Genomic DNA, 23,151 nt, shown 5'->3' with positions numbered 1-23,151 from the left:
GAGCTACAGGCTTTCTGCCACGACCAGAAAGCTGACATACGCCGGGGATTTGCAGGATACATGGCAGAGCTATGAACCAGCAGTAGGAACACTGTCGAACAGGAGCTTTAAGATACATTACATGTGACAGGAGACTTAGGAGTACTAAATACTGTAAATGGCTGTTTCAGAAACCCCAAGGATCACTGTTGTTAAAAGGTCTGTTCTACTTTGACTTTAGCATTTCATACCTTCAACCTTCCTTAATATACTGATTTATGCACCAAACAACAGTTTACTTAAGGCAACTCTGGTCAAATGAACACCACGTTTGACTGTATAATGTGATTTATTTGAAAGCTTCAGCCACCTAAAACCAATTTTCATATAAGGATTTTCTCAATAAACAATACAAATGTTGTGATTTCCAGATTTTCTATGATGGGCCCATTATTTATTTATTCATAATTAATGTGAGTATTAGTAATAGCTATATGTGCACAAGGGATTCATCCTGAGAGTCCCATTTTGTTTATCATATTCCTCTTTTGCGATGCATTTAGTCTTGTTTCAATTATAAGTAAGGTGTAGCAGAGGTCTTACATTAAAAAAAAAGGGATGTCCAATGATTCCTGGGAAATTGTTCTTTCCCAAGACGTAAATGTTCTTATTTTGGGCTATAGAACAAGAAGAACAACTAAATTCAAGCATCTTCTGTTGATTGAACTTTATATACAACATGACAGGCAAAACAACACGCAGAGCTTTGTCCATAAAACAGAAGGATTACAGTTAAGATAAAGTATTGGACATTAAAACACAGTGGTTGTAAAATGAATCAGTGGCTTAACTGAACTTTTTTCTTGGGCTCATGTTTTGTACTTATTGTAGTTTTGGAGGGTGTAGGTCGCCACGGTATCCAACAGCCAACCACGAGTCAGGACTGTAGCTCGTTTAGACAGACCTGTTGAGAAGAAGATGCCTTAGTGAGTCTACAAAGGACAAAATCATGGCTAATATTACAAGCACACACAGTAAGGAAATACTAACCATATTATCAAGTGCTTGCTTCAATTCCAAATTAAAAAGCAGTAATTATTAGATTGAATCCACATTGACTAACGAGTTACTTTCCCTTGCATTTCTATAGGATTATTTATTGGTTAATTATCGCCGCATTACATTGTTTATTTTGTGATGCATATTTATTTTGAATGGTTTTTTTCTCATCTCGCATTTGAATTATTATTATACATATCATTATCTGGTGTTCTCTAAGGCGACAACTTCTCTCACTTCAGCTGTCTTCAAGCTGTTTGTATATCAATTACAAAATAGTGCTTTAGATCTGAAATAGCGTTAAGACCTATCAGTTCTGAACCAGACAGAATGATGGTGGTCTCAGAAACCCAGGCAATCACCGAAAAACAAATCCTCTCTTATAAACATAGATCACGCACATTTGTGAATTAAGCACTAACCCTAACTGACTGCAGAATACATGTCGTAAAACATAATCAGGAGTGTGTGCTTATACTCACACATTTCCATTTTATCAGAGGATGGTTGAGAGAAAGAGAGATGTGTGTGATTTGAATCAATGTTGCATAAGAAGAAGATAAAGGGGATAGGGAAGGGGTTGGGATACTCGATTACCTGGGCTATGGTTGCCAGAGGACGAGGAAGAGGAAAAAGATGCATTAAATATGCAGCAGTGTAAATTAGGAGGAGGGGGGGGCGGCTCACTGCCTCTTGCTCCCTCTCTGTTTCAAACTGTCGGCTCTGTTCGTGCTATGGCAGACTCTCTCTTTAGTAGCCAACTTGTTTTGACATTTCCCCCAGCTCCGATCTGACATTTTGTCTTGGCCGTTTCTCTGCTGCCTAACTTCTTTCACACTCACTTGCCTGGCAAGTAAATTCTCTCGCTCTTGTTGGAAACCTGTCTCATACTGGCTGGCAGCGTCTGCCATTTCACCGCCACGTCACTCTCACACACATTTAAATCCATGCACTAACGGACAGACAGGTGTGCAAACATGCAGCCCGGCCAGAATGTCTATAATTGTGGGCCATTCGCTACAGTACAGAAATTAACTGCCTTGTCATCAACGGCCTTTTCCAAATAACAGGACCAAATGATGGCTACCTTGAAAATAAATGTAACATCAACAAAGAATCAACAGCTTGTAAAAAAACAATAAATTATTATAAAGATTATATATTTTTTGTGGCATTAGCATTTTAAAGCTAATAAAGACAGCTTGCTGACTGGCTAGCACTGACTAGCTAGCATCAAGAGGCAGCCTGTAAGCTCATGTTAAAAATCCTGCTTCTCTCCTAAGCCATTATTGTTACAATTTAATGTCATGTCTTTAATTAAATGTCCTTTTCCTTAGAGAAAATGCTTTTCAAGTGAACATACTTGAGCTAACTTGGTTAGCTTGAAACCATCAGCCACATGCTCACCCTGTGTCTCTTAAAAGGAAACTTGAACCCAACGTAGGTCGAGCAGGAAGTCCTCAATAAATCTTCCTATTTGACTTAAATTGAATGGAGTTGATGCCATTTCAAGTTCAGGAAAACAACATCAATGGTGGCATACACTCTCATCTTGCACCACAGAAATAATGGGTTGTCTGTTATTCTGCTGCAAAACCTCACCATGTGTCATCACTTATCTGTTCTAGGAAAAGTGTGTTTGCATCATGTATTCTCAGCACTGACTTACTTTCTCTGTAAACCCGCATAACCTGTGTTCGCAGCATATTTGCTAATGCAGCCTCATGGATGATTACAATCTGTTGGCATATTATCCATCACAAATGATTCCCGTCTGACACTCTATAGGTCCATGCATGTCCCAGTCTCGAAGCCCCGGGTGAAACCATGAAGGAATTGTGCAATGAGCTCCAGCTGTTGTTTTCACTCTAATCTTTATGAACTCTTTATGTCCGGGTGTGTCTATGTTAGTGTGTGTTAATGAATGAAACAGAGGTTGAGTAAGAATTAAAAGTCATTAAAGTAGCAGGACCCGTTTTTAGACTCACTGCTGTATGTGGACGAAGACGACTCAGATCCAGGCTGTACAATGACGAGCTGATGGGACTTCTGCTGAACAAAAAATTGAGAAAAATATGCATTATTCAGTATTAAAAATAAGTAGAACACAGTATATTTATAGCCAGACTAATTGGAGATGAATTAAATTGTCACACCTGCTTGTCAGATTATCTAATAGCAACATGAAGTGTCTTGGACTGCTGGTTTAAAGGTTATTAGAGCTGGGGATTTTCAGCATTACTCAATCCCTTTTTATTTATAATGTGTCACTTAGATGATTCATGGCTTCATTTAAATACATTTAAAATAAAATCAAACCCATAAGGAAAACATTAGACACTATGGGAGCCACAGCGTTGTAAGTCAGATAATTGCTCAGTTGGGGGAGGCGAGCAGTTCACTGACTTCCACTTATTCCCTACAGGTATTAGATTGCTTGTATTGATTGTAATTTACGACTACCAGAAATCTGAAGTGAACTGGAATCATTAAAACTGAAACACTACACTGAAGGGGAACAATACAAAGAGCTCATGGTCATGTTACGCTTTGTGAAGCTGTAGCTTCAGCTAGTTAGCATGCAGAGCTAAAAGTCTGCGTGCTAAGTTGCTCACAAAGAAAATGCTATCTTTGTAAATAACAATACAACTGTAATCATATGCTCAAATCTGGGATCAACGTTATCAAGGAGTTTTCATACACTCCTGGAAACTCAAAAAGATCTAATTTGAAGCAGTCCTCCCAGCATTTTTTTTTAAGGAATACTCAACAACTTCACGGCTAGGCGGCTAAGTAACTGACTCTTACTTGTTTACTGTCGAGGAGAAGTGGGTCTTGGACTACAGCGGCTCCACAGAGCTCCACCATCCACTCCATTTCATCTGAAATAAACACAGAGTTGGCTCTAAATGTCGACTGTTTTGATAAAACCCTGTTTGATAAAAGCGTCCTTGGTTATATTAAATTTGATTCTCTCTGCTTTCCCCCCTTCAACCCCCAGGGAATACAAAGCAGACTCATATTAAGCAGAGACTTCCTTTGATCGGAAGGATGGAAAACAGGTCAATACATACAACTCTTCCCCCATAAATCAATATCTGCATCTTACCCAGTCAGTCAACACACATCTAACTTCATTTGGAAAAATGAAATTAGATGTGTGTTTTTGTTGTCGCTTCATCATATCAGCCACTAAACACCGGCTGGGAAAACATGAGTCATTTGGGTCGGGAAACCTCAAATCAACCTGCAGTGTACGCTGTGGGTAACCTCATCATTATACAACACAAACACAAGCAATTAAATAATGGATGGAATCTTGCAGTGCTGAAGAGAACAGACTCCAGCCTCATGATTGTGCCATGTAAAGGAAAGTCTTTAAACTCCTCACGCTAGCTAGCAGATGTCGACCCATTAGCAAAGCTTCATCGATCCAGAAGGCAGCGGGAGGATGCAGCAGAAGCACTTTAAGAGCCGCAGGAAGGAGGAAACTAAAGAATGCTGCCTTGTGGGTTCTTAAGCAATGTGCCCCGCGAGACCTTCACCCATGATCTATCTGTCCATTCATTCATGCAGGAAGGGTAAAGACCAAAAAGCATTTAGTTTGAGGGGCAACCCAACCCTCTTGACCTTGATGTTTGAATCATTTCGACCAAGGCTGGTGCAAACATTGTTAGACCAAGATATTTATACCAATTTTAGAAGACGAAAACAGCACTTTAGCCATGACTACAAGTTTATTTATATATATTTTTTTGGATAAAATAAAGTCCAGCCAGACAACTGACACCATAGCAACCACTGTGCAATATGAAAACCCACCAAAAATGTCTCGCATAGCTCCGAAGTCCACATTCAATCCACCCACACTCTGGAAACACTTGTCATTGTTCTCCGGGGCCAGCATGACAGGCGTAAAAAAAAAACAGCACAGGTTTCAAGCTGTGTCAGTCAAAACCTCTGTCAGCTACTTTAAGGTTCAAAGGTTCAAAGGTTTTATTTGTCATATGCACAGCAGCAACAGCGTATATGTTGGCAATGAAAATCTTATATCCCAGGCTCCTCCAACAACTCAACATACACAGTGCAAATAAGATAAATAAAAAAGTGCAAAAATTAGACAAGAAAATATATACAATAACAAATTATTGAAATGATTGAAATACTCTACACTCTTTAACTCAGGTTTTATTATTTCTTCCCCCTTCTCTTCTAAAAGCAAGGCGGGTGTCTATCAGGGTCCTGCAGGACAAAGACATAAAAACGGAATGAGTGCAGTTGATCAAAGTAATTCTCGATTGAGGAAACAGAGACGGCTAGGAAAAGGGCAAGGATTCCAGGAAGGGAAAAAAGTTTCCAGTGTTTTCTTTGAAAGCATATGCAAGTGAGAATTTGTGGTCATTAATCAGAAACATTATCTAGGTGCTGGACTTCCTGTAGCGTTTGAGTGCTGTGTTACTTAGATAAATAAGACAGAGCTGGAGTAGAACAACAGAAATGATGGTATTTAGAGATGGCTATAAAGAGGGCAGCTATTGTAAGATGTATCCGAGTAAAGTTAAGCAAATGACATATTACATACAGCCCACTGCAGGCAGCATCAGTGTCTCTGGTTTCACTATTTATAGCTGTGTCTTTGAGTTAAATTATTATTATTTTTATATTCTATAAAATACTGACAGTATTTCTCTGTGTTGGAATTCAACAGACTGTATTGGCTGCCATGCATGTAGAGATAAAGATTTAGGAAATCATTTGGAGTGGTCTCTTCATTTTTTCCGGAGCTGTACATACATGAAGAAGTTGCAGTTATATTTCCAACACTCAGTCCTCAGAAATGCTCGGATGGATAAAAGCTTTTACCGAAATAAAATATTTTTAAAATATATTTGCAAGTTACTCATCACCTTGTCAGAAATCTGCATGTCACACAACTCCCTTTTGTTGCTTACAGAGCTTAACACTTAGCAGAAATATGAAACAAAGACAAAAATTACCTGAAACACTTTAGACACTAACTAAACCAACTGCATAAATCCTCTGCTCAGCATGTTAGGATGAACAAAGCATGAACAAGGGAGTATTGTCAGGTCTCAAAAGGTGCCAATGAAAGCATCTATCTGGTGTTTTAAATTGTTCTCTGGTGTCTACAAAGAAGGTATATAACTGTGGTTGATCCAAAAAATGTCCAGATGCGGTTTCACAGACCCATTTACTACCCTATGATTTGGTCCTAGAATGAAACAAGCTGAATTGCCATATTTGGGGGCTCATTTAAATAATTATGACAAGCTCTGCTCTGATTGGCTGATTGGCCCACAGAAGTAAGTGAAGTTCAGAAACTGTGAGAGATGAACCATGGAGGCTATTGGCATCAAACCTTACATGTTTGAGTCTTTATCGGAGGAGGAAACTGATGCATTTGAAGAACAGCCAGTTGGTCGGAGATTGGAGAGCAACGTTACGGAGTGGTAAGTGTTAGCGTTAGGGTTTCCAGTAGCTGATGTATGCAAATGTTGGGGCTGGACTACCGTGATTGTTGTAATTCGCCCGTTTTACCACTGTGATATGCATATTCATGATTTGCACGTGAAGGAGGAAACAATGGTGTTTGAGGTTCACGGTATGTCAGCTCAATGTACCGAACTGTCCTTTAAAACATTTGCAAAGAGGACTGTGTTGTTACATTTCCTTGATAAACTCAACATGTTTTTTATTCACTCGGACATTGCTGATGTGATTTACCTGTGGTCATGTCTGTAAAAGGTCCTTGGAAGCAGATCTTAAAGCCCTTCATGAGCAACTAGAGAGAAAAAGAAGATGCAAAGTAAGAGGAAGCTTTACCAAACATATTTAGTTATTTATAACTGGCAGTCCTCATCAAAAAACGGTAGATTCAGGGATGAGTTGAACAGAAAAGAGCAAACAGTCGAGGTTATATCACGCTTATAAACAAGCTAAGAAAAACGACCTGCCCGACATCAGGGGCATATTGTTTTATTGCGCTCAGGGTCAATAAGCATTGAAACAGGAATGTAAAAATTGTTTTCCTTGAACCCCATACTACAGAAAGGAAACAGGCGACTCATCCCAGTCTCATATACCGTACAGTGTGTGTGTGTGTGTGTGTGTGTGTGTGTAGAAGATAAATGTCCGAGCTGCTGGAGGGAGAAATACTAATTTCTCTCACCTCCCTGTCCGTCCATAATGATCATTAGCCAGAGGTGCCGGGTGAGATGAAAAAGGGTTTCTGTTGCAGATTTTTAATTAAGACAACACCTAATATCCTTCAGGAGGTATTAGAGTGTGCGATGTGATAACGTGCAAATCCCCACACCCACACACACCCACACACACTTTAAATGTTGGTCCTGTTTGTCACTCTGGTGGAGATATGGAGAGTGAGTATGGACAGGACAATCTGTCTGGCTCCATCGGAGTGTCTGCACTGAATTAAGGCCACTTAAATTAGCCTGAAATTACTGGCAAATTCAATTAGCGGAGGTCCTTCGAAGGCAGCGATACGGCCCGCATAACATCTAGTCTAGATTCTAGACTTTTCCCTCTCAGTGGCAACCGATCCCGGTCCTGCTGGCCTTACAAGAAGAGGGAAAATAAGCATTAGCTTTTTTACAACAGGGCCTGAGCTGAGAGGCTGGTGCTGGTCGTTATTGAGACCCCATCTCATTTTCTTCATAGAATCAGACTGTTCTTTGTTGTCAGAAGAAGTGCTTTCACAGAAAAGGTTGGCAATTTGGGTGTTTTTTCTTTCTCTGGATAAGTTTGTGTGTTAAGGAAATTATTATTTAATGTAGCCACTTACAAATAGTTTAACAGTATGGAGTGTTTGTCTTCTGATAAAGGCTTTTGTGGGCTAAAGGGTGGAGTAAATGAAGGGCAAGAAGCTCAAACCCATCTAAATTTCTAAAAACAGAGAGCGGCCTCTTCACTGGATAGTGTATGCACTGCTTTCAGTTTGCTTTACCAACTGTTAGATTACTCTTTAATGGGGGCATCGTGATTACCCAGTTTTTTAAGGATGTAAGAAGCGTAGCTGAATGGTCCCTGGCTTGATTTTGTCTAAAAACATTTGGTGTCAATGCCAAAAACTATCACCACCATTTAATGTTTCTTATAGACTCATTCTGTCCATCATCTGCCTACGGGACAGGTGAGCGTTGTCTTGATAAAGTGGTTTCAGTATTTCCTATGCAATAGTTGATGTGTATCAGTGAGCTTAGTTTGTGTGTTGGAGTTTTAACAGATGCTCACATTGCTCAACTAAAGCCGAGTCTTCCATCAGATCCAGAGATGTTTGTGATCCAGCTGTACCAAAACTCTAAAACAAACTTCCCACACCTGATTGTGTTTACTAGCCCGGAGAGCGACAGCAGGCAGTAAAGAGCTGAAGCTGGAGGAAATGCCTGAGATTCACATTTTCTGTACCAGTGCAAGCTATGATTACAGAGCTGGGCATTCATCTTCTCTGAATCCGGAACCGAGGAGCAGTGATTGACTGAGTGAACATTATCATCAATTGGTTAGGTTTAGCAACATCTGAATCAAATGTGATGACAGGTTTTCTGCTTATGTTTTCAGGCTGTTGTTATAAATAATAATTAAGGCAGATTTATTTTCTTGCTTTTGGGGGTTTTCCCTTTCCAGTGTCCCAGTATGTAGCTTTTTGAGCATGTAAATGGTCTGCAAAGGCTTGAATCCCAAAGTACACACCAGAGGGATCACACATCCCTCCCTGAAACGCCTTAATTGGACTCCTTTGTTTACTTTAGTAACATAGTGACATCACTCGCACTTCTATTGGCTAGCGCTCCAACACATTGTACGTGATAGGCTTAGGGGGGCAAGATGGTGGAACAATTAACAGAGCCGGCCAGCAACCAATCAGAGCAGACTGGGCTCTGGTTCCAGACAGAGGGTGAAAAGAGGTGCTGCAGCACAGGCAGTCTGAGAAAAACAAAGACCTTTTTGAACATTAAAGCATGGAGACATGTCAGAGCAGAGGCACAAAATACAAATAAGAACCTGAATATGGCCTCTTTAAACTTTCATTGTTGCTAATTTGGTCAGAAATGTTCAATATTTTAGAGAAATACTTCAGTTAATTGGTAGTAACTTTTTTTATGAAGTTAACATTTCAAATGTATTGATTTTATTTAACTTTTGAAGGTATATAAAAACCTTTTGATACGAGTTATTGTAAAGTCCTGTATTTATGGAAATCACAAATATAACATTATAGCTGAGTCACTCACAGCTGTCACTGATTCCCTGGGGCCAGACTTGGCATTTACATGTAGATGAAATAAAGACTGCATTAAAGCGCTCCAGGCACATTGTGTAAGGGACTCACATCATTGTCTTCAGTGGTTCGGGCTCTCATGGGGCCCTGATGGTCGGGTCCGTTCACCACATCACCTCCCACTTCAAAGGCACTCTTAAAAACAAAGCCAGCTTCAGTATCATATCATACTCACAATATAAGGAAACATTTCCTGTTGCTATTAGCATTTAAATAACTCAAGCAATATTTGATTCTCATGTAATAAAAGGCCTGACTGTAAACTGACAGACACCTAATATAACTTGATTTATTTTAAGGGTCTCAGGGTACGCTGAACATCCTTCAGTTTGACAGAGCTCATCTTATAATTGTATGGGGTCTATCTCTCCATCCTCTATATTATGCAGAAAATGCTTATAAACTGGGCTGGATGAAGAATAAAACTGTTGATAATTAATGGCGTTGCCTGACAGAGCTTGGCAAAGGATTATATTTCGCATGGCACAGAACCAGATGCAGGGATTACAAAAGCACACGGATGACAAATAATCTATGAGGTATCACAGCGAAGTAAATGGGGAGATTCATCACGCTGCCGTAATGCGACATAGACAAACAGAGATGTGACAGGAAGTCACCGGTGCACAGATTCTAAGAGCATGCAGACGGGCCTACCTCAGCCAAGACTTTCTTTAGTTTGAAGCACTCTGAAATCCCTGCGGAGAGAAAACATGAGTTTATTGTGAAACACAAACACTATCCCGGGTGGATACTGTATTATATAACACTGCTTTCATTCCTGCCCATCCGTTCACATTGTGCCGTTTTGCGTTTATTGTTCAAAACACATCAGTGGAGGAGCTTGAATGGAGACTCACACTGGAAGCTCACCACCCACTTCCTGCCTGCGATGCCAAGGAAGTACTTTAGTGTGCGCTCACACACCAGTTGTTCATCTGACAAGAGAAGAGAAAGAGGTGTGTGAACAGATGTGCAGGATTAATTAACACATCCTTATGTGAAGCTTTTGATGTAAGTGTTAGGGATGAGAAAGTAGTTGCTTCACGGTTTCTATGAAAGAAAAAAGTCAAAATATGAGGTTTTTTTTCTCCAATTAACAAATAACGTAGTATGCAGATGCAATGTGTATAAATGATTACTATATTCTCTTAAAGCAGCAGGTGTCTAAACTTTTTTACTGAGGGCCGGGCCACTCACTAGAGGTGAGATATTTGCCTGATAAGTTAATAAATCAATCAAATGTAGGTCAATTATGCTTTATTCTGGAACATGCTTTAAGAAAAATACATCCCACATCACAGCTCTCCATAGGGTTTCATTTATGTACTTACAAAAAGTGTTGGCAGCTCATCCCTTCAAACAGAGGCTTCAGATTGCTTATAATAAAGGGAAATATGAGGGGTGTAGTCCAAGCTTGTTATGCAAATACATTTTAAATCAACTAAGATTTGTAAGGAAAAGTGTTCAGCTTTAATTGACTGAATTTATCTGAAAAGTGGGCTTATTGAAACTTGAAAACTACTGCGCAATATATGTTTACATACAGCACATATTTAAGAAAAGCACAAGTTTCAGGTTGGGGCCATATTACACTTTATGAACACTTTATGAATTTGCTGAGGGCCATTTCAAAACGGACAACAAGAAAAATAAAGCACAAATGATGTCTAATACTATCGCCGACCCTCACCAGAAATGACTTTTTTACTATGCAATCATTTATGCTACTTACTAAAGCACTTTAAAGAAGGTAGGTGGCAGCACAAAGCACTTTAGGGCTATTATATTATGTATGTTTGAATGTATAATGTGATAACTGTTTTTGCTGCTCCTATTTGGCATATTTTATTCACCTATGTGTGCTTTTTTAACAGCGGCACTGGGGCAAAAACCTATCAAGTTGAAATAACGATTAAGTGCTGAAGCGAAACAAATTCTGAATTACTTAGGTAAATTGTGGTGTTATGTTATATTTATTTATTATTCATTTACTGCTCTTTTAAACTGCACCCACAGCAGAGGAATGAACATAAAACACAGAATAGCTTCACATGGACGAAATCGTGTTTGATCAGCCGGGTCAGGGGTGGTTCCTCCTTCAGGAAATAAAGTAATTATCCATTGATTTGTATTCCAGGCAGTGGCAGAGTGCACGTTATTGATGTGTCTTTAACAATCAAATGATTATTATTTTATGCTAATGGTCAGAGCGGCATGCCTCCTGCTCTTTCAAACATTTAACCACAAAGATCAAGTGTACCAGCGTTCCCGTTTTTCTGGTTACCCGGGAAACAGCTGCCATTTAAAAAAAGAAGTCTCCTTAAACAGTGACGCTTAATGTGGCGCTTTGGAGACAGCGAGCTCTGAAATTAAAAATAATCTATCAGAGAGGGTAATTAGCAACAAGCAGATGAATGGAGGAGAGGGTGCGTGGGTGAGGCAGAAACAGAGAGCTTATCTTTGAGCTTTAAAAAAAAAAAAGACGAACAAAACAAGCCGTAACTGCATGTAGAAAGGATGGAAATGTTCCCACTCAAGAACATATTGAAAAGCAGGACCTGGGAAGTGGTTTAAAAATAAAAAAAGCAGCTTTAATTACTCTGCTGTGTATCGAGCTAAGTGCACTGAATGGATTGTACGCGTAGGACAGTGTTCACTAAATGTTCATATACTCAGCTCACTTACCTGTGTGCATTATAACATGAGTCACCGCCGGGGTAACCTGGGAAACCACTCGGGCACCAACTCGCTTGGCAAACTTTTTCACCATCATCTAAAAGGCAAATACATCAGATTAGTTCACCTACTGTGACCAAATAGATACCGACTGATGGATTGTAAAGGTGGGTGTGCACCTGTTCATTGGGGGCTAATCCAGAGGACACCAGCACCATCTTAGCTCTGCTTCTGTCTTTCGGAGGAGTGCTATTTTCTTTGTCTTCTTGCCCATCTGAAGGTGAACCATTGCTCTTTAATGGTCTGGCTGCTGAATTTGAACTGGGAGTCCTGGATGCACCGGTGGCTTTTAAACCCGGCCCCCCGGCTAAAGAGAGAAAACAAAGTGGAAAGAAAGTCAGCAGAAGTTAGACTGATGATCAGAGCCAGTTCTCTTTGAAATGGGTTTCTGTATACAAACACATATTTGTCACAGAGAGCTTGAGTTCCATTAACCCCACAGCCAGACAAACCACTTAAACTCTGCGCAACTCAGTCAATCCAAACCTTGCTGGCATACTGAAAATATTCAGATGAGTGGCAGCTGTTAAATAGATCAGTCATTTCAGAGGGATCATCAAAAAATCTATTAAAAAGGCGTAAAACTTCATTGGTTGCGACAAATGCTATCAGGCCTCCCATTGGAGAAGATATCCTATGTATTACGACAGCATGTATTTGAGATAGTATGGAGGCCTTTCATTGATAAAGGATCTAAACCTATCTGATGTTTGAGGGGATGAATAGATGCCGGTGCAGTTTCCCTGGTTGTGTAATTGTCCTTTCTTTTCTGCATAATGTTTTTGATGATTGCCTTGTGTTGTGAAGATGAAGCATGTTAAAAATGTGGAAAAAAGGCTTATAACAATGTTCAAAGTGTGGCTTTTTCTAGTGATGTGTTTTCTGGATGATAAAAATGTAATCTTTCATTCAATAAGACGGCTGTCCAGCATGCTTCTTTCTCTGACAGTAGCCTTACCCGTCTCTGACACACCGGGTTGGATGACACCTTTCCCATCAGATGGTCTTGTGCTGGGCTCTCTCTCTGCTTCTTGAACAGCTTCCCTGCAGAGGAGACATGTTCATAAACTTATGAAAGAAATAAGACAACAAAGTATAGATGTCCAGCCCTGATCAGTAAGGTGGAGTGTATTTTCTAGTTGAGATTTCTGTGTTTTTCCACTTGTGGGTAGAGCACTGAACCAAATTCCTGTAGATAGACATCCAAGTTAATCCATCCAAACATTCCTGCAACAACAGACTGTATTCTACTGCCTTTATGTAGTTTACACAAAGCGACATACAGCATTACAAAACACCACTAGAACCCAATAAGGTCAGGGCTGAAGTTGTACATATATTTAATCTGGATAGGCTCGATTAATGTGCGCTGACTCAGGATCGACTTGTTAATTTAAGGTTATTTGCATCCACATTAGATAAACAGGTATCGCCTTGTAGTTTTAGGGGAGAAAAAGCAACAGGTCATGGTTACATAAACTAACATAGAGTCAATATTTGCTGCCGAATCAATGATTGTCTAAAGGCTTTGATGTACAAACATTAGCAGATACTTGATCTCTTCTCTCTGAGCTCTCACTGCAGCCACACTGACTTGTTTCTTGTTTTTAGTCTCATCTCAGTGAGTGAACACGTGATCCATGTCAAAACACTGACTCAGCCAACAGAGTAAAACGGATAAAGTAAATAAATAAGTAAACCTGGGTGTGTTGTGTGTATGTTTAGGGTCATTATGCTGCTGCACTGTGCTAAAAGAGGGGATTACGTCCCCCTGAAGCTGAATAGCAGCTAGTTAAACTCACAGTCATTGTTTCTTTTCAAATCAAAAATGCTGGAATAGAGCCAAAGCAATAAAAACACAACATTGTCTTCTCAGTCCCCGACTGCACACTGCAGCGGTATGAGGAGGAAGATGTAAATGTAGGATCAGAACTCGTTATTGGCAGAAACTCAATATCCAATTACTCATGAATAAAGTTTTGGAAGGTCCCTTTCTTTGTTTTCTTTTGGCTTTCTTTCTTCAAGGAAATACTGGCAGCACGCCGCCATTTAAATTACCTGTACCAAAGTGATAATGGCTCAGTGGAAACTTTTCATATATTACAGTGCCAGCCATTCTCTCCGATTTCACCAGTGCGCTCTCATGGAGTATTTGCTTTTTGATCTTAAACTTGAATAGCTAAAGCCCTGCTTGTGTTCATCTGCCGTCTTTCCCCCCCCTCCCTCTCTTGCCTGGAGGACAGCACTTAGAACCCTGCAAGGCGAGAGGTAGTCAAGCGGGAGAGATAAATGACTGTGGCAACACAAGTTTCCCTCTAAGTGCTCTAAATGACATATAAGATGCAGTCAGTAATGACTTTTTTATTCTCCACAGCATAAGCAGGTTCTAGGTTCATTAGTGAGATTATCCGCCTGTCCTCTTGAGATGCATCACCCTCTGAGAACGAGACCAGCAAGCAACACAAACACAAATACACACACAAACACAAACTTTTTCCTTCAGTTCGAAACCGAAAGAGACCAATTACATGCCACTTGCTCCAGTTATTGTTTTTCCTAATATGGTGGTTTTGAAATATGGCTCAATTTAAAATGTATTCACAATGTTTACAATCCTCTGAGGAGAGACGGACAACACACTGGAGCAGATATTACTTAATAACATGTGTTAACACAGTCAGATAAAGCCAGGTTTGACTTTAGGGTCACCTGGCCCGGTAACTGAGCGTCTGCTAGCTGTAGCTGCATATGTAATGTCCGGGTATGAGAGGGTTACCGATCTTCTCATCCAACTCTGCCAGGAAGTGAAGAGGAGTATTTCCAGGTATGACAAAGTATTTAAAGTAACATGTACTGTAAGATCACACATCATTACAAATGTTCTGATAGTTTACAATGACACCAGATCTAGAGATAGCCAACCTCTGTAGGAATGAAGACTGGAATGTAGAACCGGTTCGGACTGTCCAAATCTTGAGAATCATTTAGCTGTTATATTATCAGCCCCTCTAATCGTTTCCTGCTGACTGCAAACAATGGATTTCATGTGATCATGTTAGACGGGAGATTAGGGAAGCATTTATTTGGTTTCACTAGGACAGTTTAGTTTACTGCAATAGAGATTTAAAAAATGAAGCTCAACGAACATTTAGTTCATTTTTTAGAAACTAAAATATTTACTTTGGATGTTTTTTATAGTTGTTGTTTCTTGAACTTTGTTTCTGTGTTATTTATGACCATTGTATTATGTTTTCAGTGTCAACATACTCAAATTAAGCAGGTTATAATAATGGATTACTGGTTTATTATTATATCTATATTTTTTATTTAGCCTGTGAGATGAGGAAAATCTGTTCAGGGAAGAGTCAATATGTCTAAATATAAACTTATGCATTAGTAAAAAGTCTACTGTGCTTTACTTACGGGTCTGAACCTTGGCCTGTGTCCTTGTCGCACGTTGTTGCTCTGTTTGTGTTTGGGCCTGGGGGCACAAAACACTCCTCATTGAATCATTTTTAACTACACTTTCAGCTCTAAAGCAATCATTCTTCATCGATTATCTGCTCACCTGTGGTTGTGCTGCTCGGATTTGTTTTTGAGGGGACTTCTTTTGCAGGACTGTCTTCTTTCTCCTGCAGGACCTCAGTCACCAGAGCCATCAACTTCTCCAACCTCACCAGCTCCTTCTGCATTTCTATCTTTTGCTGCAGAAGAAAAGAAAGAAGTACAAATGAATCATGCAGCACTTACTGAAACACAGGGTGGAATTAGAAGAAAAGGGAAGGGACGCATTCTGCCTGCACAGTTGGACGCATATGAACAAAAACAACCGTCAATCAGTGAAGAAGGACTAAAAACTCAGCCAGTTAGTCTTTAATGAAAGGGAATGTGTGCTTGTTCAGTCAGACAGCACTTAGGGAGGAGAATACATGGCAGAATAAGAGAGCCAGAAGGTGATAATATTTAGCATGTATGAGAGGGAGATCAGTAAACAACAGAGCGAAGTGACAACAGCTTTTTCAAGTCGGTTTTAAAAATGTGTCTCAACGCTTCACTGGACAAAATGCTTTGACTTTCATCCTTTAAGTTGACAGCGCAAGTGCATTGATTATGTACACAAATGACCAATAACAACAAACCTCTGCACCCACAGATGTGTTTAATCCTGGGCCCTTTCTAAACCCCAGGGTGTGAAACTGTCAGTTGACAGATAAAAGTGGAAGCGGTGGAAGATGGATGAGGTAGAAAACAAGAATCATCTCCTAGGCGGCATTTCCTCCAACGTAAATGAAATGCAATTTAGAAAAGCTGCTGAGGGGGACATTTTTTACTGAGCGAGGCAGTCCGTCATCTCGGAGCTGACACTTTGGGTGGGGGGAAGTGTAGGTGCTGCCCTCTATAGGGCGTAATGTGACAATGCATCACTGTGAGGCACAATGGGCCCAGGTAACGCTGAACAAGCACCAGTTCAGAGGTGTTTTCAACAGAGGCAGCATTTAAACAGCATACTATGAACAAAAGTAACTGAGAACATAATCATATTTACCTGTGTGACCAGAACTTCGCTTGAGAATTGGGATGATTCGCATTGCGAGGAAGCGCCGACATCATTCACTGGGACTTCACCTGCAGAGAGAAAATAATGAAATAACCTCGAATCTAGATGCTTGAAATATGTTTTCAGTCAATAAATTATCGGTGGTTAGTATGAAGTCAAAAGGCCTTCATTAACTGAACAAGAGCAACATCAATACTTTCCGAATCAGGAAGACAACATGATTGCAAATTGATGTTTTTTCACAAAGCTGTTCTTTATTTTTGTTATGTTCATAATAATAATAATAATAATGTCAGTGAGATTAAATTAGTTCAGAGCTATGAATTATTAAAGCATCCATCTTCCCTGAGTGTGTGTGTGTGTGTTTTTATGTATAATCAGTATAGACAGTAGAACAAGAAGAAGCTAATCATTGCTATTGGCTGAAACAAATCCATATTGTGCATCCCTATTTCCCCACTCCAGACATCACGAAAGTGGGAAACAAAAAAGCAAGCACACCTTTTGCAAGTTAGCAACATAGAGGTAAGACTAAATATGCATGCATCTCAGGAGGCTGCAAACCTAAAAATGGAAATTGGTGGCTGAGAATCAACTTACATTCATCTGGCGTGCCAAACAGGTCCACAGAGCCCTGGCTGTTAGGAACACAATCTGGGCTTGCAGGTGGACGGCTCATCTGTTGTGCTCCACGAACTGTAACACCCTCACGGTCCCCCTTGTCCTTAGTCACAGCAGAGCGGGGAGCTGATGTCCCAAAAATCTCTGTCAAAGTTGGTAATCGCTCTTCACTGCGGTTTGACTCCGAGGAAGACTCCAGCCTCCGGGCCCTCGTCCTCTTCCTGGGTTTGCTCTTGAGGGGGGAATGGGCGCTCAGCTCTCCACAGCTGTTTGCTTCACCGATTTGTACAACTGGAGCACTGAGGCCGCTTGGAGTTAAAGAGAACTCTGTGTTTACGAAATGTTCAGCGGGGTTGACTGAAGGTTTCTCACTGGCAGCTGTACTGCACACGTCTCTTATCTCCATCCCTCTGCCAGCGTCCTTTACGGTACAATCACGCTGCTTCTCTGTGATCTGAGAATACTTTAAGTGTTCGTTTGAGTCATCGTGTTCAGCGGCTGTGAAGCAGAGCCCAGAATCTACTACACGACGCACAACAGAGAGGTTAGGACTTTCTTTTTCGCATTTGGATACTTGATTGGGAGTGAGGGCGCTATCCTGACCTGAACAATCAGGAATGGAGGCTTCTAGCACCACTTGATCAGCAAACTCAACTGGTTTTGGGGAAGGTGAGTCGGAAGGGGAAATCAAATCACTGCAAGTTGACTTTTCATTCTCTTGTAATGCTTCTTGGACTGTCATTTTAGATTCGTTTGTGTTCATCTGATTATTTACAGATTCAACACCATAACAAACACGCTTGCTTTCCTTTGCTTCAGACACCTGCATGTTCTCTTGGTCGAAGCACCGGCTCCTTTTTAAATTTGGGCCGCCAAGATTGAAAGATTTCCTTTTAGTGGCTTTGAAGCTCTTGAGCAGTTGCTCCGTGTCCAGTTCACTGTCGTTGTTATCCTCATCATTTACAGCTCCGGCACATTTTGTCTGGCTGGTCAAGGTTTCCAAGTGAGTATTGTTAGGGAGATGATTTGCTGGATTGTGGCATTCAGTTTCTTTAGGTGGACTGGTAGAGCTCGGGACCACAGCGACATTACGAGCAGAACTAGCTTCAGAAAAAGTGTCGGTATTTGGAACTTCGACGATGGACTCTGGAGCATTTGGTGTTTTCTCACCAGACTCCATGTTTTCTATTCCTCCTAAATCATGATCATAAATGCATCCGTTTTGTTCAGCCACCTGTGTCATGCTTTCGTTCTTAGGTGATGGTGTATCATCCAATTCTCCATTTTTAGCTTCCTCAGATTGCTTAGCAACAATGCTTCCCTTTTCAGCTTTATTGGCTCTCCAGCTTGCTTTCTTGTGACCTTCCTGGACTTCCTCAGCAAAGAGTTGAATCCTTCTACTTCTCCTAGTGCTCCTCATGACAGGGATTTCTCGGTCCTCGCTGCTTGGGTAATTCTCAATGTGAACTTGAACTTCTTCTGACCTCGGTTTAGCCATAGGACTGGTTTCTCCATTTTGAACTCCGACCAGAACAAGGGGTTTCGGCACTCTAGCCGGCTTGCCTTTTTCTGATCTCATGTTTTTACCTTTCTTCTTGTTGGGTTTCTTTTGCTCGGTAATTTCTGACTGTTCCTTGGCTTGCTCCTGCAGATCACTGTCCACCTGCTGGAGAGAGCTGCGTGTCCTTCTGTTTAACTTTCTTCTTGGTGGTAGTGGTTCAATATCAGACGCAGGACAAGGAACCTCATCTTTGCCATCATGTTTCTCACTTTCTGGCAAGTTGTTTAAATCTTCCCCGTATTTGTCTGTGTCATTTTCCATCATGACATCCATCTGTTCTGCTTCTTTAAAAATGTCACCACTGGTATCAATAACCTTGTCTATCCTTTGTTGCTCTTCCTCCCAATCGCTGCCATGTTTGTTTTCGGTGCTTGTTTTCTCGACAAAGTTAGCGGGAGTGTTCCTCTTCCTTGTTTCTGAGTCCTTTTCTATTTCTTTGGTTGTTTGTGGTTCGACAAAACCATTATGTGGAGAGCTGTTTCTGTTTCCTTTTCTGCCTCGTTTGTAGACGGCCCCAAACACCTGTTCTTCGAGAGCTTTAGCACGATCCTCTCTGGTGGGATTCACAGAGCTATTATGTTGTTTGACATCTATTGTTGAAGAGGAAGAACAGCTGTCAGAATCGTCTGAGTCTTCGTTGGGTTTCTCTAACTCGAGACTTCCTTCAGTTGGAACTTTCATGAGCCACTCAGCGACTTTCTCTAGACTTTTTTTCTGTTTCTCCTCGAGAATCTTGTCAGGATCCCAATCCTTGTTCTGCTTTTTCTTTAAGAACTTTCTTACAGGGTGGTCTTTGGTCTCATCTGATATTAATGGTGGTTGAAGGGAGGCTTTCATTTTGCCTCTTGTCTTACGTGTTTTCTTTTCAATAACTTCTGACATTTCTGTTTCTACTGCTTCCAAATGATCTGTAGGGCTGTGTGTTTTCTTGTCAGATATTGGTGGGGCCTCTCCAAGACCACTGTCCAGGCCTTCATTTTCTGTCGCCAAAGGACTTGTGTCTTCAAGTCCCATTAGTCGTGCAAATCCATTCTGGGCTACAAAACAACCACAAAGGAATGGGGAAAGGAAAAACGATTAATCTTTTGGAAGACAACACACTAACCCTAAGCCTTGAAATGAGAAATAATATTGACGTGAAATAATGCACCCCCTGAAGATTTTACCTGCTATAGTTGAGGAGTGAGACCTTGACGGATCATCATTGTCAACGTTTTCTTCGTTGTCTGGTGTTTCTTCAAATGGTATATTATGACAATGTTTAGTAGCTTCAGCATCCGTGACTCTGGGTTGAGCAAAAACAGGGGAGAATACTAAGTGAGCTAATATTGTGAATTTAAAAGCTTTGGGTTAAATGGTTAAAGATTCAATGTTTAAATGTCTTACCCTGGTTGTCCTTTTTCCTGGTGCATACCAGTAAAGTCTGAAACCAGAAGAGTACCGTTATTAGATGATGTAATGTGTGTTAATGTTACAAAGTTGTTTTAGGAGTCTGTGATGTAGTCTTACAGTTGATGCCTGTGTCATTTTCATATGCCTGGATCATGTTCTGCAATCCTGAAACAAGTCTCTGAAACCCAGGGCTCTCCTGCAGGCTCCTGCATTAGTAAAAAGAAATTACAAAAAAATACACGTATTAAGATAAAGTAGTATTATAAAATAATTAATGTCATACTGTAGATTTTGTCCAACCTTCTGGTTATCTTGGTTTTACACACTGGACAGTTAGCCCTGCTTGGTTTGTTGTTGTCCAAAAGTTTGATCATACAGAATCTGGTGATATAGAAAAAAACAAATATATTGTTTGTGCTTGTAAAAAAACATTTACAACATTGGTTCCTTTTACAAAATGTATGTAATCAAACACCTCTTACTTGCAAAACTGATGGTCACACTTGGTGGACACAGGTGCAGTCATTAAATCTAAGCTTTAGGAGAAAAAGAAAGAATAAAGTCATTAGAGAACAGGACAATTCAACAAAAGGAAAAATGTTATATTGCGTAATCTATTTGGCTTATAAGCAATTAAATTAACATGGTTGATTTAATTGTTTATAAGCCAAATAGGTTATTTGTTTGATGTTAACATGGTATGAAAAAAAAGAGGCAGAGGCATTCAAATGTTCTAATTTAATTTCTTGGTCAGCAGTGCATAACACTCACCATATGGGACACTGCAGAGTCTCCCAAAGGCCTGAAATCCCCTTTTTGACATCATGGGCCAAAGGGGTTTCCATGGTGATTTGTATAAGCTAAAAATGAAAAATCATAGCACACTTAGAGGCCATAAACAATAAGAACAAGATAATATTAGACAAAATGATATACTCCAGTTGGCACCCATTAAGTGGACAGTAGAGTGTACCCATCTGAACAGACACTGTATTAGCCATTTGTTTTATGGTAATAAAATGACTCTCTAATCTTCCACAGTATGGCTTTGAAATATCCTATTGTTTATTAAAGTGTGAACTATTCTAACTCAATGCAGTCTAACCTTGTCCACATTTTTGATTTGGAGTAATTGGTTCACATGACATAGATGCTATTGTAATCAAGACTTTTGGATAAAAAACACACAAAAATACCCCAAATAAAAAAGAAGCAGCAGCACTTAAATCCAATAAAAAGAGGTGTGTCTTATTTGTCTGGTGAAGTTATAATATCTGTTATCGATTTGGCGTCACTACACCACATTACATTGAGATTACTGAACAAAATTAAAACTGATCTTCAATAATATGCATGTTAACTCAATTCATTGATTGACACGTTGGTATCAAAAAGAGTATTCCAATAAGGACTGAATTATTATGTTTTTTGATATAATTTCCATTAATTTGAGCAAGTTAGCAAGAAGATATTAAGAATGGTGTTATGATATAATAGTCACGCAGCGTCAGATCACCTGCACCTTCAAGAGAGAGAGGGGGTTGTGGCGCGTGGATGTATGTGTGTGCACGAGAGTGAGCGAGCGTTTATGTGTCTAAAGAAATGAACGGAACAGCAGCAAGAACAGTGCATGTGTAACAGGTTCTTAATAAATACAACGGCCTCCAGAGAAGAGCTTGTCTGTCAACCTTATTGAACCCGAAGCCTGTTGCTTCGGCCCTGGAAGACTGCAGAGAGTCGTCCCCTGTTTTCCTTGACTACGGTCTGGGAGCCGACAGTAAAGTTTAACAATAGAATTGGTTTTGTGTCATTCAACAACTAATTTATTGATGGTCCCCAAGTGAAAACACTGTTGTTAAGAACAAGGGCTCGGATGTGAACTGTCCTCTACATGTATATAATGTCCATAATGAAACTTATTTCCATTCGGTTTTACTCTGCTCCATTACATTACTTTGTTACAAGGCTTACTATTAAAAACAGACACATTTCAAAAATGTTAATGCAGTTAAGAAGACACATAAACAATGCAAAAGTATAGTGTTTCCTTTCAGGAGTCTGTAGATAACATAACATTAGTAGTGTCTCCTGAGAATCATTTTTGTGGCACATTATAAAGCAGCATAACGATACAAACAGCATTTCTTGAGGCATCTTTTTCATTGAGATAAATCAGAAGTACGATGAATAGCAACATTTGGTATTGTATTATAAGTGTATTTTAATGGTTATTTTAATAACCAGTTTAATAATAACTAGTTTATAACCAGTGACAGCGTCTTACATTTACAACTAGCTAAACACCAGGCTGGCTAGCTGCTATGATTTGTTTTGGCCTGCACCACTGACGTTGTAGGCTCACACTTTCTCATATATTAAGACAATCGACCCTAATACTAACACGTGACACCAAGGATGGACTACAGTTTTTTGGTTAACCGCCACTGAATGATTGTAATAAAAGTATATGTTTATATTTACCTTTCTTTCTTACAGTTATCAACACAGGAATTACCTGCTTCAGTTTTCCCGCAACTTCATCTTCTTCTGCTTTTGTTTCACGGCAGTTTTCAGTGTCACAGCGCCACCCACTGGTTGTAAACATCAGAAACGGAGATTCTGTCAAGAACTGTGCGTATGTGACTAAGATACTTTGGATACTGACCAATTACATAAATATGGTAGAATTGCTCCTATATAGATTTAATTCTAATAACACCCACTAAATGTGTGGTTGCAATTTCCTTAGTTTACTTATGTGTCATGTAAAGTTGGGAAAAAAAGCTAATTTCAAACTTCCTGTGTTGCAACATTTACATTTCCTTCGTGTTTCTCTTTTTGTCTGAATACAAAGATTTTCAACAGTAAAGCAAACTAAAAAAACAAAATGATATTAATATAAAAGAAATCTTCTGCTCGTGA

The 23,151-nt window shown here is 39.9% G+C and overlaps 1 protein-coding gene across 3 annotated transcripts; it reads right to left on the bottom strand.

The window, feature by feature from the left end:
• Positions 1 to 309: 309 nt before the first annotated feature.
• Positions 310 to 22,792, bottom strand: LOC134871266 (breast cancer type 1 susceptibility protein-like). Of its 3 annotated transcripts, none has more exons than XM_063893963.1 (21): positions 22,711 to 22,792; positions 21,001 to 21,089; positions 20,712 to 20,765; positions 20,530 to 20,610; positions 20,347 to 20,435; positions 20,224 to 20,260; positions 20,004 to 20,122; positions 17,256 to 19,874; positions 16,644 to 16,723; positions 15,666 to 15,801; positions 15,521 to 15,578; positions 13,056 to 13,141; positions 12,217 to 12,404; positions 12,047 to 12,134; positions 10,219 to 10,296; positions 10,016 to 10,056; positions 9,410 to 9,493; positions 6,784 to 6,841; positions 3,847 to 3,920; positions 3,027 to 3,090; positions 310 to 943 (listed from the first exon to the last, which is right to left on the bottom strand). In XM_063893963.1, exons 2-21 carry the CDS (start codon positions 21,072 to 21,074, stop codon positions 849 to 851), a joined length of 4,203 nt encoding a protein of 1,400 aa, XP_063750033.1. In that variant the 5' UTR covers positions 21,075 to 21,089; positions 22,711 to 22,792; the 3' UTR covers positions 310 to 848. The 3 variants fall into 3 exon arrangements, with proteins under 3 accessions (XP_063750033.1, XP_063750035.1, XP_063750034.1); XM_063893965.1 differs by having other exon boundaries at positions 3,027 to 3,087; XM_063893964.1 differs by having other exon boundaries at positions 22,745 to 22,774.
• Between the last annotated feature and the right edge of the window lie 359 nt (positions 22,793 to 23,151).

Source organism: Eleginops maclovinus, chromosome 10, assembly GCF_036324505.1.
Source record: "Eleginops maclovinus isolate JMC-PN-2008 ecotype Puerto Natales chromosome 10, JC_Emac_rtc_rv5, whole genome shotgun sequence".
In the NCBI taxonomy this organism is placed as follows: Eukaryota; Metazoa; Chordata; class Actinopteri; order Perciformes; family Eleginopidae; genus Eleginops; species Eleginops maclovinus.
This window is presented reverse-complemented; position numbering and strand designations above follow the sequence as displayed.